Raw genomic sequence first — 17,313 nt, 5'->3', positions numbered from 1 at the left:
GTTCCAACTTCAAGCATACCTAGGTAGGTAGACTACTAGTACCGCTAGCAAGAACTCCGCAGCGGGGACATCCCCAGTGAAAAACGCCTAACCAGCGGAAGTAAATAGGACCGAGATCAAAAGCCACATTCAGATACTGAAAGCGCCTGGCTTCATCATCAGATTCCACCCATTCGCTCTCCGATCCGAGTGGCTGATCCAGAGCGGGCGGAGCCAGCCACTAATCATGGCGTTATAATAAGTCAGGGCGCTGTGAACGCGGGACTTTTCTTCAGTGGGCGTGCGTTTTTTAAATCATCCTTTTTCTTTATTTTGCTGCTGGCCCTTAACCAAAAAAGCCGTCTGCTTTGCCTTCACGAAGTGCCGCCATTACGAGTATTTTTATCATTCACGTGAAAGCACAAAGCAAGAGAAACAAGGCTGATTATTAGGCCGAGCTATTGCAAAAGACATTCAAGTGATCAGTGCAACCCCTACCAAGCGCAATGCTTATTTCGAAAGTCCTTGGCAGCTTGCGTCAGTGAATACGCGTATCCAACACCTTGATATCCATCCAGAAAGTGGGGGCTACAATGTCGTATTTCGTATATGATAGGCTACTTGTATATGGAGTCCTCGAAGGATGTTGGCATCGGATTTGGAAAGCTCCTAATGAGATATTTTCCGGGCAATTATTCATGATAGCTCTTCAAAGCTTATCCACGATTTGAGTGACATATTTTGATAGCTATTCAGAAACCGTGCGGACCTCTATTCTTTGTGAATGCAATGAAATCGATGCTTATTATTACTTATTATTACTCATTATTATGAACATTGCACTTGGACTCGGACTCGCTCTCTGTCTCTCGCCAACACACCCCACCAACCCGTACTCGTACTCGCACTCGTACCTCGGAAACCACCACGAGAAAATCGCCGTCATCAACAACATCAGAACTCAAACCTGCCTCCCCGTCCCCCAAATCCACCGAATCGTTCGCTTTTGAGGAGTTTTAAAGAGCACTACGACCAAGATGGATGGAATAATGTTGAGTTAGACCAGCAGTGGAAGAATAATACCCTCAGAATCAACACCAACAACACCAACCTGCCACAGTCAGCGCCGCTGGACCTACTCCACCAACCCCTCTTCCTACCGATTGTTCTTTTATCGTCAACTTCTACTTGTGCGACCGCCTGTGCTTCCTATATTTACGCCAATACACGATAGCTGAAGGCGAGTTTGATAGTGATAGCGGAAACACTGTGTTTTGCAGGGCTCCGAATTAGAGATTATCGTCAGTCCGCTATCTGCCAAGAAGTTGGGCGTCTGGATCGAAACAAGAAGCAGACGCGCGTAGCCAGGTCTGCAATTCTGCTGTTTTTGGATTGTGCATGGAAACATAGATTTTACTGGGTCCTGCAACCTCTCGTAAACGGGTGCCAACAAAGCAAGCTCAAGTCGCACACATGGCTTCCGACGACCGTCATGAACTGGAGGGTTCGATCCCAGCAACATTGATTGCACAAACTGAGGCTGCAATTGTTGGGAGCTTGGAGGACGATGGACCGGCTAGCAGAGGGAGACAGTCAAGGGGACGCCAGCACCAGGCTACCGACCAGGCTTTTGATCAGAGCGAGTCAAGCAGTTCGCAGTGAGTATTTCCGAACACAATCCGATTACCTAGTCTAATATATTTCCTCCGGCACAGCACGAGACCTACCCATTTGAACGTTCCCGAAGATGAGCCATCCGAGCCTCCTCCCGCATATGGCGATCGCCACGATCATATAGAGATCAAACAGGACGGGTTCGATACGAATGCGAATGTAACCGGCGATGGGCGAGTAAATATCAACATCAACCAGAAGACCCGTAGGCTATCAGACCTCCTAGTTCCCGCATTAAGGAATCAACTATCGCTGGTGGAGCAAGAGGCTCAAGCCCCGCTCCCTCCTGGATATATCCCACCAGCCTTAGGTGGGTCGCCCGGTCAGATACCACCCCCTCGTCTTAATGTGGTTATACACGTTGTGGGCTCGCGAGGAGATGTACAGCCATTCGTTGCCCTGGGGAAAACGCTGAAGTCCACATATGGCCACCGGGTGCGGCTGGCAACGCATCCTACGTTCCAAGGCTTTGTCGAAGAAAATGGTCTGGAATTCTTTAGCATTGGGGGAGACCCTTCTGAACTCATGGCATTCATGGTCAAGAATCCTGGGTTAATGCCCGGGTTTGACTCCCTTAAGGGCGGCGATGTTGGAAAACGCCGCAAAGGCATGGAGGAGATTGTATTAGGCTGCTGGAGATCATGTGTCGAAGCTGGCAACGGTCTTGGAGCACCACCTTCCAAGGATAGCACAAGTAACCTTGGTTTTGTAGCTGGAATTAACATGGATACCAACCCTGCAGATCTTCCATTCATTGCCGACGCCATTATTGCCAACCCACCGAGTTTCGCACATATCCATATCGCGGAGAAGATGGGCATACCACTTCACATGATGTTCACGTAAGTCTATACTCATTTCAACTACAACATTTAACTTACAATATGCGTAGAATGCCTTGGTCCCCTACCCAGTCGTTTCCGCACCCTCTCGCAAACATCCAGTCGTCAAACGCGGAAGTGAACATGACAAACTTCGTTTCATACGCCCTAGTGGAGATGATGACTTGGCAGGGCCTCGGAGACGTAATAAATCGCTTCAGGGAACGTGCACTTGGGCTTGATCCCATCAGCTTGATTTGGGCCCCTGGAATGCTGAGTCGTCTCCGGATTCCATACACCTACTGCTGGTAAGTTCCACTGCATCTGTGTGAGACTGCACAAGGCTCACGGAAATGTTAGGTCACCAGCTCTTATACCCAAACCCAACGACTGGGGCCAGCACATATCAATATCTGGCTTTTATTTCCTTTCACTAGCTTCATCATATACTCCTGACCCTGACCTCGCTGCGTTCCTCGCTGCTGGACCACCACCGATTTATATCGGGTTTGGCTCTATCGTTGTCGATGACCCAAATGCGATGACGAAACTCATCTTCGAAGCAGTCCAAAAGACGGGAGTGCGAGCACTGGTGTCCAAAGGCTGGGGTGGCCTGGGAGCTGATGCCCTGGGTATTCCCGAGGGCGTTTTCATGCTAGGAAACGTACCACATGACTGGCTTTTCCAGCACGTATCCTGCGTGGTGCATCACGGAGGCGCCGGAACTACCGCTGCTGGAATTTCTACAGGTAAGCCGACTGTTGTAGTGCCTTTCTTCGGCGATCAGCCGTTCTGGGGCGCGATGGTTGCCAGGGCAGGAGCTGGCCCTCTCCCAATCCCATATGCACAACTCACTGCCGATAAACTGGCCGATGCATTACTTGAAGCTCTCAAACCTGAAACATTAGCCAAGGCAAAAGAACTTGGTGCTCGCATTAAGGAAGAAAATGGGAATGAACTTGGTGCTAAGAGCTTCCATGATATGCTGGACGTGGATAGTTTGAGATGCTCTGTCGCACCAAGTAGAGTCGCTGTTTGGCGAGTGAAGCGCACTAAAACTCGATTAAGCGCATTAGCTGCAAATATCCTGGCAAGTGAAGGTCTTTTGGACTTTGCAGATCTGAAACTGTAGGTACCTCCTAACCCTAGGTAGTTGCTATGCTGAACATATCTAGCTATCGATCTCGAGAGTACGAGACTGATGACGGCCCCTGGGATCCTATTTCTGGAGGTGCTTCAGCCTTGCTTGGAACACTTGCTAGCCTGACTATGGGCGTAGCGGACTTTCCCATTGAGATCTTCAAAAAAGCTCGAACTCGGGTAGAGACAATGAAAGAGACGTCGAGCTCTGGCGAAACCACTCCCCCAATATCCTCCGCTTCCCACTCTCAACTTGGGCTTGGTACCGAAAGCATCGCTGGATCATCCCTCAACGCGGACGGTACTACTTCGTCGGCGGCGTCAACAATTGAAACATCAGCGAAGACATCATATGAGAGTGCTGAGCGTTCATCATTGGATGCCCCAGCTAGCAGCACACCAATGACCAGTACGACATCGTTGGGTACCCAGCGGGGTGATTCACTGAAGCAGGCGTTGAGAGGTACTTTCAACAGAGCCCGATCTCTTTCGAGAGATAGGGATACCAGCTCACGCTCAGGCTCGAAAGACCGCACCCCTGGTCTTCATTGCCCGTCGCCTAAAAGGAGCCAAACTAGCAAAGCAGCTTTCCACAGAAAAGAATTCGACCCCAGCCAAATGACGCTAGAAAATGCAGGGCGAGCCGGAAAAGGCGTCCATCGCATAGTTGCTGCCGGTTTGAAATCACCAATGGATTTTACCTTAGGTATTGCGCGTGGCTTTCACAATGCCCCAAAGCTTTATGGTGATGATACTGTCCGCCCACAGGAACGAGTGACGGACCTACAAAGCGGACTTAGAGCGGCAGGAAAGGTTGGCGCACCCGAATTGCAAAAGTATGTGGCTGCTAACATAATATAGGAATTCGGATACGGAATATATGACGGAATCACAGGGCTCGTCACGCAGCCCATTCGGGGTGCGGAAAAGGAGGGTGCCGCTGGGCTCATTAAGGGCATCGGAAAGGGCATTGGGGGTCTTATTCTCAAGCCTGGTGCTGGTAAGTCTCAATTATGATCCCAAATTGGAAACTCAACTAAGTCCAATCTAGCTATCTGGGGCCTTCCCGGCTACGCCTTCATGGGCGTGCACAAAGAAGTCCGTAAATTATTTGGCTCGAGTGTCTTGAATTATATCATTGCAGCGCGGTCAGCCAAGGGATTTGAAGATGCAAAGACGGCCACCCCGGAAGAGCGCTTGGATATTATACATCGCTGGACAACACATAAAGCGGAATATCAAAATTCCAGGCAGAAGATACTAGAACAGGGGCCCGAGGGCCAACAGACGGGTTATCTATCGCCAAAGGGATTCCTCCAAACTCGTCACTTATCATTTGACGAGAGGAAGAAGCTCCATAAAGAGAGACAAGCAAAACGCCGGGAGGAGCCTCGTGAAGGCCATCACTGGCAAGGTTCTCGCAGCAGTACGTTCTGCCGACGCGGCGATCCACAGGACCATTCGCCTCGCGCTACGGAAGAGCCTGCCGTCACAGCTCAAGAAACTCCCGTCACAAGCCAAGTTGAAGCAACCAAAGCCGAATTTGAAGATGCAATACATGCCTCGGTCGCCGCTACCTCGCGGGGCATTCCCGAGGAAGACGAGATGATCGAGCGCGCCATCCGTGCCAGTGTGCGCGAACTGCAAAGTGGGGAGACTTTCGCTCTCAACGATCAAGAAGCCCTCGACCGCGCCATCCAAGCTAGCATCACAGAAGCAGGGCGGCGCCCATCGGATTCTGGGTCCGGATCTGTCGAATTCACGGAGGAGGATGCAGAACATGAATCTCTGCTAGAGAAAGCTATTCAAAGGAGTTTGATGGAGCATCAGATGCGGCCTCTTGACTCGGATGATGATGAGGATCTGAAGCTCGCGATCCAGCGATCTCAAGAAGACCGACACTTGACTCTTGAACCGGAAGAGATCGACGACGCGCTTAATCTTGCAATTCAGCAATCGAAGGAACAGCTTTTGAAGGAGAAAACCGAAGAGCAGATTGTGTTGGAGTATACCATGAGGCAGAGTTTGAGGGAGGCGGAACATCGGGCTGCTGTAGACGGGAAACGGCCTGCTGATAGAGTAGTGGAAGAGGAGAAGCCGAGTACAGCCGATGACGAGGCGTTGGACTTGGCTCTGAAAGAGAGCTTGAAGCCTCAGGGTGCATCTCAGCCTGGGCCTGGGTCCGGGTCTGGATCTGGATCTGGATCTAAGTCGTAAGGTGGATTTTGTGACGATGGAATTGGGGAAGGCATGATTACGATTTAGATATACGAGAGATACCCATTGGATTCACATAAAATGTAGAGATATGATTTATGATACTTTAAATGCCATACTCTTATGATCATTTCCTCGACCGACATATTCTTATTTCAGTTATACGGCCTGTGGAGGACACCGTAGGTACATACCTTAGGTAACTTAGATAACGCCAAAAGGAATTGATAAAGCTAATTTACAGCAACAAAAAAAAACATACAACAGCAGGTATTCGCTGGTGGTCACCCACCCAACTACTAATCTGCCGATCTGAGGCTTGTGTATGGCAGAGCGGACGGGATGCCCATTTCTCCTCAGTCTATGGTCGTATGTGACAGCTATTTACTTAAGTTGGTTCTTGTACTGCTGGACTATGTTGCGCTGACGAACGGACAAGGGAGCCCACCTGCGAAGCATAGCCTGACCAAGGATGGGTTAAATGGATGAAGGCTGCCTGCTTGATGAAGAGACGACAGCATTTGAGATATGATGAACGGGCTTCAAGTTAAAGGGCAGTGGCGAGAGTAGAATCGTAATATTTAAAAGGGTAGAAGTATCCAAACTACCTACCTAGGTACCTACGTCGCCAAACCAACACCCGTCACACCACCACCCTCCCATGTCTCAAGATCACAATTATTATAATAGAATCTCCTCTATTGGAACCCTAACTATAGTCACCTTTGATTCCTGTAGAATCACCTCCTGTACCTAAGTATCCCTATAAACTATACCTAGCAATAATCTATTGTATATATCACGTGACAACACCCCCCTTTTCGTTTCGCTTTGCTTCTAGGATTTCGAGGTTATAATAACAACAAACAAGCTATACAAATATTAATACAAGGTATTATAATATCTCTATTTAAATAGTGTGGTGGGGATCCAAGGGACTACCACTTATTTACTTCGTTCTTGCATTTTTACCTGTACTAGAATTAGCACGTGGAGAAGTGGTGGCACCTGGACATATAAGCTCCTGGCACTCACTCTCCCTTTTACAAATAAGAGTACGTCAATATATGCAATTCACCACCCTACAGCTGGGCCAGGGAGGAGCTGGCCAGTTAGGATAATTACGAATACAAGCTCAATTTGCCATACTTGTATTAATAACTGGATCTTGTGACTATTAGTCGTCCTGAAAATGCTAATACCTGAGTGCACTCTGGATATTCACCTCCTCAAAAAGAACATTAAACTATAGTTTAGACTTCTTTAGCCAGATATCTAAACGACGATAATCCGACACTACGCCCACCACTTAATTGATACCTATTACCTTGACTACAATCTTTTAGTTGTTTTATCCACGATTCCTCCTGATAATCATAACGGTCCTCCTAGCTCCTCTATAGTATTTAATAGTTATTAACTTAGTTCTTTAATATTATAGAAAGAGTTCTTTATAACTAATAAAGTATAGATTTATAGGAAAAAGAATAAGTTCGTCGAAAGTTTAATACGAAGAGAAAAAGAGCTTAATAGCTTTTATATTATAATACTTAGATTATAGTAAAAAGAAAAGACTATAAATGGTTTTATAATATCGATTTCTTTTTATCTAATATTCTTACTACTATATTCCTCTTCTTAAGTTTAATTTATTCGTAAAAAGTACTGAAGTAAAAGTGAAAACTCTGACTTTTGGAGGCAGATCGCTACAACAGCGATAGTCGTCGCGAAGTCCCGAAAAGGGCTGAAACCGAGGAATTAGTTATCTTATATCGTAAAGCCCCTTTTAGTTGTACGTAAACTGTAAAGCTACTGAGGGCGTAGTAGCGGCAGCGGTGGGGATCGTTGTCGTCGTCGTATTACGCTGCTCCTGTCGGCTCTAGAGTAATATTATAACTCTAGGTTCGTAGCCAGCACCTCGTATAGGTAGGAGTCGGATTTTGCTGGCCTATCCCGAGTAGTGAGTTCTGGCTACGTTTTTGAACAGTACTTGGACGTTTAAACTGCGATATTGTCGAGTATTAACAAGCTTAAACACGACGCCTTCCGATTTGCGACCATGTTTTGTCCAAGTCAAGGTAGAGAGCTAGTCGCTATTTTGCCTTCTACGAACACCATCTCTATCAGCTCTACTACTACAAGCACAATGTCTTATTCTTGGGGAACGCCGGGCCCGAACGGAATATGATGTGTAAATACTTTTTTGCATATCCTAGGGCTTTTCTGTTCCTGTTACTCTTAAGTTATCAACATCTTCAGCGCCTCCGCCAAGACTCTAACGTCATGCTCCCCTTTATAAATCGCCTTAGGTTTCTTATTCACCCCCATCATCTCATACACTGCCATCTGCGCCCCTCTAACACTATACTCGACGGTAAACACCGTATCCTCGTCGATCTCGACATACTGACCCAGAAGCGCCAGATTCGTGCTCCCCTCTGGAATCACCTTGGGGCGGTCCTTGTGCGCCCTCGTCAAGAACTGGCTCGTGATATAGGGCATCATACAAGGGATAGTCGTCGCCGACTCGAGCGTCGGGTGCTGCGGGAAATTGAGATGGCCTAGGAGCTCATTTAGGATTTCCTGACCGGAGCAGGCCTCCATGGGCTTCTTGACGAAGTCTCCAATTTTATCGGGGAACAGGGCGTAGCCCCAGAAAACCTGGACATCCTCTGGCTGATTCAGGAAATGGGGCTGCTTCGGCACGACGATAGACATGAGCCAAGTGCTGTCCTTGAACGTGATCAGCGCTCCTGTGCCAGGCGTGTTTCCGCTCCACTCCACGAGGCGGGAGAAGAAGCTGGGGTCGTGCAGGGTTACGGTGAAGGACAGCCAGTTGGATTCGGTGGGGCGGGTGTAGAAGCTTGAGGGGTTGCCGAAGGCGGCGCCGTGCTGGCTGTGTGTAAGAGAGTCCCAGAGCGCCCAGGTTCCGTCGGGTGCCTTCAGGGCGTCCTGGGTGCTTGGGATGGGGGCTGGGGCCTTGGTGTTGCTGCCGATGGAGGAGCAGGCTGTCATGGAGCCGATGGTGGCGAAGACGATATCGAAATCTTGGACGTGTATTACGCCGGTGGTTCCTTTGCTGTCGGTGTGGATCTCGTTGACAGTGATTTGGGGGGATTCTTGGAATGAGAAGCGGGTTACTCTGGTGTCTAGAGGTTCGTCAGTCATAGCTGTGGGACTTCGATCCATCTCATCTTACTGTATCTGAAGTCGACACCTTGTGCCTTGAGATAGGTCTCAATTGGCAAGATAATCGAGTCGTGCTGATTGAGGGGGGTGCGATCGACACCAGCAAGGGTGTTGATTCTTTTAAACTCATGGATAAAGCGGTGGAGGTATCTTCTGAACTCCACTGCGCTGTGCCACGGTTGGAATGCGAACCTATCACTTTATCAGACCAAATGCATATCTCATGGGGAAACTTTACTCACATGGTAGCCCACATGTACCAAAATTTCGTCTCAAAGAAAGCCTCCCCAAAGCAATCCGTGATCTTCTTTGTTCCTAGCGACCCCTCTGTCTGAAGACTCATATGCACCAGATCTAATCTATCCTTCATGCTGAGCCCCAACTGCTTAACATCCACAATCTCCGGGCCCTCTGCGCCTTTAGCGACCAGTCTCGCATGTGCATTAGTCTTGTTTTCCGGAATAGCATTGAATTCCTCGATCTCCTGCATGACCGTCTTCTTCGGGTCGCTCAGGGATGGAATTGTAGCGAGAAGCTCGTAGGTACAGAGGTAGCTGAAATTCAGCATCCTGCCTCCGCGCAACACATATCCGGACTCAGCAGTACCGGCGCCGTCCATGGAGCCGCCGGGAACGCTGGAGGACTCCAGGATGTGAATCTGGGAGGCGGGGACTTTGGCATCGTGCAGGAGGTGAACAGCAGAGGCAAGAGAGGCAATTCCACCGCCGACTAGATATGCGTTTATCTTCTCAGGGTGCTGACTCCTAAAGGGGGCGGCTTCGTTGTGATGTTTTGTCATTTTATTCTCCTTTTCTTTCACAAGAATAATTATAAAATAAGCAGAGTATAATACTTGATTTGATTTTGAATGTTGTAGGATATTGTAGATACTGGATACCTATTATTATATATATATACTACATACTTATCAGCTATTATAATTATTCCTTGTATTTTATAGAATGCAAGTATGGCATGATGTACGATGGCATGATGTTTGTCAACATCATGGCGGTAAACGGCGGGTGGCGGTACGCGTACCCACCTCGGCATTTAATGCCGCGTCTAAACTACCAGCTTCCACGTCCCAACTTCATAACCACATGCAAATCGGAGACCCAGAGACGCGGTCCGTGAGATATTGACGCGTACCTACAGTAGTGTACCAATAGTAGGCTTATCGGAAGGTGCTAATGCTATTTGCTAACAAACTTGTCAGTGTTTTAGAGGCACTAAATGTGACGGTTCCCGAGCGACGCCCGGCACGTGCGCCCACTCTTACTAACCGACCACGTGGACTGTCACGTGCCTACGTCACGTGATTCACCTAAGGGGGATATATACCCCTAGAAAAGTTGTACTCTCTCTCCTTCTTTCTTTAGCTTAATATCTTCATACCTACAATTAGAGTCGAATAGAGAGATAGTTCCTTAATTAAGGCACTCCTATTTACATTCGTGACAGTCACACCACCATCCTCCTATATCTGATGATCACAATTATTATAATAGTATCTCCTCTATTAGGACCCTAACTATAGTCCCCTTTTATCCCAGAGAATCGCCTCCTGTATCTAAGTATCCCTATAAAATATAGCAATGATCAAGGTTATGTGTCACGTGATACTCCCCCCCTTTTCGTTTCGCTTCGCCGCTAAGATTTCGAGGTTATAATAACGACAAACGAGCTGCACTAATATTAACACAAGGGGCTATAGCATCTCTGCTTAAATAGCTAGTTGGCAGAGGTCCATTAGAGATTAAGTTGAGAGTACTTTCCGATATTTAAACTATTTCGCTAGATTCTGATGTGTTTTGGCAGGTCTCGAAGCGCGGGCATGAGCTACTGACTTGGAGGATATTGTATGAGTCTGGTCTATATTTGCAATTAATATATATGACACTTCAGCGAGAGTTAGAAGCAAGAGGGGAAGAATTCTATAAATCCATCTCAAGGGAATTAGAACATCGCAATTCAACACTTGTAACTATGTAATCTTATCGCGTCCCATTTCATAACAATATGCTTCTAATGTTTAGAAGACCTAGAAGCTACATAGCCTATCCTTCAGTAGAAGTGCCATTCCGGAATAACATAACTCCATATCGCGCCACCGCCTTTGTTATCGCAGCTCTATCATATTAACCTGATTGTAATACCTCGTGACTTCGCTTATAGTTGGCCGCCTTTCATTGACTTCCATAGTCGCGTTTTCTCCTCTTCCTTTCTAAATGGTCAACACAAATATCGCGCCCATCACCACCAGATCGACTATCATCCACTCTTTGTCTACTGAGATCTTCTCTTCATTATAAAGCAAGCAGAGTCTGGTTACTTTCGTCGCAATCCGTTCTTGTAACATTGTAGTCGCTTTCTTGGCAACTAGCTCTGTGAACTTTGTATTCACCTTGGCACTCTGCTGGTGATCTTGGGTAGGGCAACCTTGTCGCACTTTTAACATTGCCACTATACAGAGCCCTCCTGTTATCAGCGTCAATATATTTTCTGGTAGGCCCCTTTTTCTCATCTTGAACTCTTCGTTGGAGATCAAAAATAACACCTCCATTCCGTGAGTGTGCTACAGTGTCGATCTATGGAGATTGTTCATTACTAGGACAATATACCTATTACGCCTTGACCTTTTTACTTCATGGGGACACTTGCACTATGAACTATAACTTTCTATATAAGACCTCTGCAAAGCGAGTGGATGCGAGCTTTCCTTCTCAATAGAGGTTGGAAACTTTGGAACTTGCCATTTTTAGTCATTTGAATTATGCGCGAATGGTTGCTAATGCTAGAGTATTTCAATAGGAAAGATATCGACCATAAAACGGTGAATCTGTACAAGGCCGAGTTTCATCTTGACTTGGGGCAAGCCATTCAGTTTTCAACGATGAAAGGGATCTTGGAGCCCATCTCCAAAGAACCGCCAACAGGAGAGGCTAAAATGCGTTGAAAAATAGGGGTAGTGTGGCCCAGTTCACAGCCCCAGCGCTCAAGACCCAGCTTTGACTTGTTCTTTTGCGGCTGCTATTCGACCAGCATCCCATTTAACTCCGTCCAGAACGATCTTCTCCAATCTGGCGCAAGGAAATATTTGCCACTCAGTCCTCGTCCAGCCACTTGATTGAATACCTAGTCTACAGAGTACAAGCGCCCCCTGGATCGCCGGCCCCGCCCAGGGAAGAGGTCTTACATCTCCAGGTCCGCGACTTGCAGAACCACTCATGCTAAGAGCCATATTGTCTGGATGTCCGGGAAGTCTAGTTGCGAGGGTTACTGCTATGATAAGCAGCAACCCTAGAGCAATATGTCGGAATAATGCATGAAGCCACAGCTAGAAGAGGCTTTGGCAAATCATTGCACCACACTGCCATAGACTTGCAGCTTGCAAGATATCATTCGTCTCCATAGAGGAATTGAGGTCCTGCAAAGGCCACAAGGAGGAGATTCGAGCGCTTCAATAACAGGTATCAGCTGGGGCATTCCCCCAAAGAGAACGAAAGCAAAACACCAAAGGAAAGCAAAAGGAGCTCATAGGTGCTACTAGCATCATGAATCTCCCCAAGCCCCCTCCAATACCCAGTTTTAGAACGCAGACTTCCAAAATGGGCCCAACAACTCTGACCAGAGGGCTCTGCTATGGGTTTTCCCAATGGCCCGGAAAACAGTAAAGATACACGATAGGGCGTTCTGAGGGTGTGTCAAAAGCTTGAAGTGCCCAATAGCCTTGCAGACAATTTGTCCTGGATAGCACAGTGGTGAATACGCTGCGGGCTAAAGAATCCGGGCCAACGTCATTCCGACCCGACGCGAGTGAGCGGGTTGGTGTCTTCGTCAACGCGAGAGTAGATCGTAACATTACTCTCTAGCATCGAAGAAGTCAACAAACAGCCCACAGGATTGCAACCATGGCGCAATCTACCCAAAATCAGGAATTGGAAGCCTCGAGTTCCCAACCTGTTGCATCTTTGCTGAAGCCAATTTCCAGCGAAAATCAGCAGGGACGGGGATCAAGCTCTCAACCAACTTCGGCTTCCAGCGGCGGAGCACAGTTGACCTCAACTTCATCCGCTAACCCTCGAGTGCGACCTTACACAGATTGGGAATCGATAATTGCAAACAAAAGCCCCCAATCGACCAACCCCTTGCTAAACCCCACTCTTCCACCTGGAGCCTTTAACCCGGTCTATATAGACACTCCTCCAGGAACATCTTTCGACTTGCTTCAGATCGGTGCTATTGCAACCCGCTCATCCACCACCTCGCAAAAGACTTCTGCTCAAACTGGCGCAACGAATCATTTGCCACCAAGCACCATGCCAATTGCAGCGTCCAATTGTCAACAGGTCTCCATGCCGCAGGGCACTCCCAATAACCATGATAGTGGAATCCCCGCCCCCTTTCTCGACCACATGATTACCGAGCTACCATACCGCCCCAATAGCCAAATTCGATGCGATGGCTGGGATGATATGCCTCAAACCCGTGTCGAACACTCTACTCCTTACGATAGTGATGCTACTCTTTCCGACAACGGTTCGAGCGCTACCGAGCTCGGCGATAGCCTACTCGATCCTAATAATAACGAATACCAGAATAGCTCTGCTGCCCAAGTCGGTTCTAACGATCAACCTCAAGTAACCCCTAGCATGCCCCATTCTCTCCTTGATATGCTGGAGCCTGGCTCTACTCTGGATCTCTTCGATGGTGGCCTGTTCATAAACGCCATCACTTTAGCAGGTATTATGGCCCGGCGTCGGGGAGTTTCCAATCGGATAGAACCCTCCTCAAGTGCGACCTTCAATACCAATAACAACCCGCTAGGTTCATGGTACACTTCGGATACTAGCCACAATATCCTTAGGACCGCTGTGCCTTCATCAGCCCCAGCTACCATTAGTGATGCTGTTGAGATTGGCATTGGTCACACTACGAATCCTCAACCTACCGGTAAATCTCTGCGTCTGCGTCTTCTGCATCTTCTGGGCAGGACGGATTCTGATGGTGTGATGGATGTCGATGAGTCTGGTGGGCTTGATGATGGGGATCGTTCTGATACCTTCGCGGGTTACAACACTCTTGATTACGCTGGTAGCCCCTTTGAGTCTGGTATTATTCATTCTGAGGGTTTCGGTGGTACTGGTCGCTCTGGTGCCCCTGATGAGGTGGATGGCGATGATGACTTTGGAGGCTATTGGGGCGTTGACGACCCTAGGGCCCCTACTCAAGCTAACGGCATTGATGGTTTAGGGGGTGATCATCATACCGGCATCGAAAATGGGGTGGACGGGGATCTCATCGACATGAGCAGTCCTAATGATGGCTTCAGCGGCGATGGTGAACCTGGTCCCACCGGTGGCATTCATCGCACTGTTAGTCCTGGTCGCTCTGGTGGTATTGGTCATACCAATGGTCTCGGTCATACTGGTTACCCTGCTGGGTTGGATAGTGGTGATCGCAGTGTCAGCAGTCGCAATAATGGCACCAACAACAATAGCGATCGTGATAACCCTGGCGGCCTTGGTCAATCTGGAAGCTCGGAAGGAATAGGCGATACGGATGTCGATGCGAGTAGTACCGACGAAGGTTTCAGCAATGATGGTGATCATCATCATTCTCCTGGCCGTGATCCCTTTGGTGTCCTTGATCAACCTAATGGCGCTCATGAAACCAATGGCGATGATAGCTTTAGCGGTTATTGGAGTCAACCCAATGGTGTCGGCAATGCAAATCAGAGGGTTGGTGATGATGTCTCTATGGGCGATAACGATAGTGTGTTAAACGATCATGGGGGTCTTGGTCTCGCTAGCGGTACCGATGAGTCTGTCGACAACGGTCGTTTTGGTAGGCTTAATCACATCGATGGACCCGACCCTGGTGAATCTAGCGTCACTTATCATTTTGAAGGGTTTGATGAGGTTTTCTACGATCCAACTGCTGGCTCTGGTGGACCTCCTAGCTCTGACGGCTCTGGCGGTTCTGACGGCTCCGACGGCTCTGGTGGCTCTGATGGTTCTGGTGGTTCTGATGGCTCTGGTGACTCTGATGGCTCCGATGACTCCAATGATACTGCAGTCCCTGGTGATAGAGACGGGTCATCTGACAACGAGGACGAAGCCGAGGACGAAGATGAAGAGATGACCATAGATGATGAGTTGGATGCCGACCTAGAGGATGTGTGCAAAAAGACGATTGAGCTTGCAAAGCAAGATCTTGCTGAGAATTATCCAAGGGAGGATGACAAGCTGAGCCCTGAAGAGATAATTCGAATCTACCAGCACGCTCTAGATGTCCTCGCATTTAGTAGAAGGGTGGCATCCGGCAACAAGCCCAAGCGGTCAGGATCGAAGCCGCCAGTTTCCCGCTTGCCTAATGGCCCTCAATTTGAAGACCTCGCTATTAGTATGCTAGGATTAGCACGCAAAGTCGAATGCACTAGCCCCTATGAAGATGACGAGTGCGCTTTCTGTCATTATGCCTGCAACTTTGGCATTATGAGGGAGGCGCTGCTGCTTCCCACAGAAGCATCATCCCGATTTTGCGCCGACTGTCGTGCTTCGACATCGGGTTTCAAGGAGCTCTACTCGTCGATGGGTTATCGCCATGAGCTGGATGACGAACCAAGTGTCTCCCCCCTGGAGGAGGCGATGAATAACCCCGAAATCAAAGTGACTGCCATGGCTTATCAGCGCGCCATTCCACTGCCTTATAACACTACCAGCCGGTTCGATGGCAAGAATATCAAGCGATTCCGCGGTATTCAGTTTTGCAGAGGTTGCCCCTATCGCCAAATCGACGTTGGAAGAGTTAAGATTTGCGACGACTGCCTGTATGAAAAGCTGGACATCATCAACCACGAACATTACAAGTTCCAGTCAATCATTAAGGGTGGGAAGAATGTCGTCGATCCAGAGGACATTCCAAACACTGAGCGCCTCAAGAACAAGCGTTGCATGGTTTGTCCTAGCCAAGCTATGTATAAGTGCGGAGGTTGCCCTCTACGTCTTTGCAGCCACTGCCATACTATTCTGAAATTCGTTTGCAAGTTACTCTCCAAGGATAAAACGGATAAGCTACTAATTTTGAACTATAGGCAAGTATCACCTGGATAATCTCTTCTATTACTACAATAGAAAGCATATCCGTAACGATGTAAGATATCAAACTCCAAGCAAAGAGTGCAACGCTGACATAAAATTAGGCTTTCCTGCTTCGGTCGGATTGCGGTGGATTTTAAAACGAGGGGAGAAGTTTCCGAACACTGCGCGTATCTAGGCATTGAGTAGGTCGTTTCTGCTTAGAAACATTTCCGGCTCAAACACCTTAGCACCCGCACCGTTGGAAGCAACAAAACTACTGCTAGAGTTCCTTCATTACACAAAACTTGCAACTTGCAATTTGCGCGGATCCCCATAACAATTGTTTGATGTACATTATTACGCAGAATGGGCGATCCGCGACTTCGATACTCAAGCTCGATATGGGGCGAGCCTTGAAATGTATCCAATGAAATCAATAAATCATTGAAACGAAACTGCACGCCTTTAACGTGAACTAGCGGAGTACTAGTCCTGCGTGTTAAATAATGATTTGCGCACTTCACCCATGGAAAGTATTATTAAACTAAAATGAAATCAAATGCTTGTGATCACGAAAAGTAAACGATAGTAATTGTGGCATGACCCAATAGGTCTGACAACAGGTGGCCTAACTTTAAGCATAATCATCCCACATCGTCACTTGAGACACGTGGAAGTACACATGGAATCCCCTATCAGCATTAAAACTCCACTGGAGCCATCATTCAATTTGCAGAATTTTGAGGACCCCTCGAATGCAGCAATCTGGATATTTAAGTATTATCCATTATTGCACCAAAGAAGGTAGAATTACTCACAAGTACCAACAGCATTATATTCCCCTGACGATATCAAGGGTAGACCGGACCGAATTAGAAGCCATCCCCATCCTAGGTAATCAATCACAAATTACCAGGCATGGCGAGTTTTGGGCAATGGCACCATCTTGGCGCATGTTTTCTTCGAGGAAGCCAGTAGAATCTTCGGGGAATTCGGATGCACGAACTCGCGGGACTGTCGGAGTTTTACCACTGTGGTATTTCACGGCTTAAGTAGACATTTTTGAATTCAACAATAGCTGGTTTTATCACTGCGTATAGCTAGTAAGCAATGCTCCTTTTAATACAGTAACAGAGTCACATACCATGTTTTGTTAACATGAGTCGAGGACTCAATATCACTCGGGGTTTGGAAACGATGGGAAGTTT

The 17,313-nt window shown here is 47.9% G+C and overlaps 3 protein-coding genes across 3 annotated transcripts; 2 read left to right on the top strand and 1 right to left on the bottom strand.

The window, feature by feature from the left end:
• Positions 1–1,452: 1,452 nt before the first annotated feature.
• Positions 1,453–5,831, top strand: BP5553_08428 (UDP-Glycosyltransferase phosphorylase; the record flags this gene model as incomplete). Its single annotated transcript, XM_032017051.1, has 7 exons — positions 1,453–1,637; positions 1,695–2,495; positions 2,546–2,782; positions 2,835–3,602; positions 3,650–4,427; positions 4,476–4,614; positions 4,666–5,831. The coding sequence occupies 7 exons, from the start codon at positions 1,453–1,455 to the stop codon at positions 5,829–5,831; spliced, it is 4,074 nt and encodes a 1,357-aa protein (XP_031866482.1).
• Positions 5,832–8,069: 2,238 nt separating this feature from the next.
• BP5553_08427 (Uncharacterized protein) lies at positions 8,070–9,819 on the bottom strand (the record flags this gene model as incomplete). The annotated part of the gene is made up of 3 exons (XM_032017050.1): positions 8,070–8,980; positions 9,031–9,212; positions 9,263–9,819. 3 exons carry the CDS (start codon positions 9,817–9,819, stop codon positions 8,070–8,072), a joined length of 1,650 nt encoding a protein of 549 aa, XP_031866481.1.
• A 3,115-nt stretch (positions 9,820–12,934) lies between these two features.
• On the top strand, positions 12,935–16,312 carry BP5553_08426 (uncharacterized protein; the record flags this gene model as incomplete). Its single annotated transcript, XM_032017049.1, has 3 exons — positions 12,935–15,982; positions 16,120–16,178; positions 16,228–16,312. The coding sequence occupies 3 exons, from the start codon at positions 12,935–12,937 to the stop codon at positions 16,310–16,312; spliced, it is 3,192 nt and encodes a 1,063-aa protein (XP_031866480.1).
• Positions 16,313–17,313: the final 1,001 nt, after the last annotated feature.

This window comes from Venustampulla echinocandica (genome assembly GCF_003357145.1).
Source record: "Venustampulla echinocandica strain BP 5553 chromosome Unknown scaffold_8, whole genome shotgun sequence".
In the NCBI taxonomy this organism is placed as follows: Eukaryota; Fungi; Ascomycota; class Leotiomycetes; order Helotiales; family Pleuroascaceae; genus Venustampulla; species Venustampulla echinocandica.
Note: the sequence above shows the minus strand (reverse complement) of the source record. Positions and strands in the feature narration are given on the sequence as shown.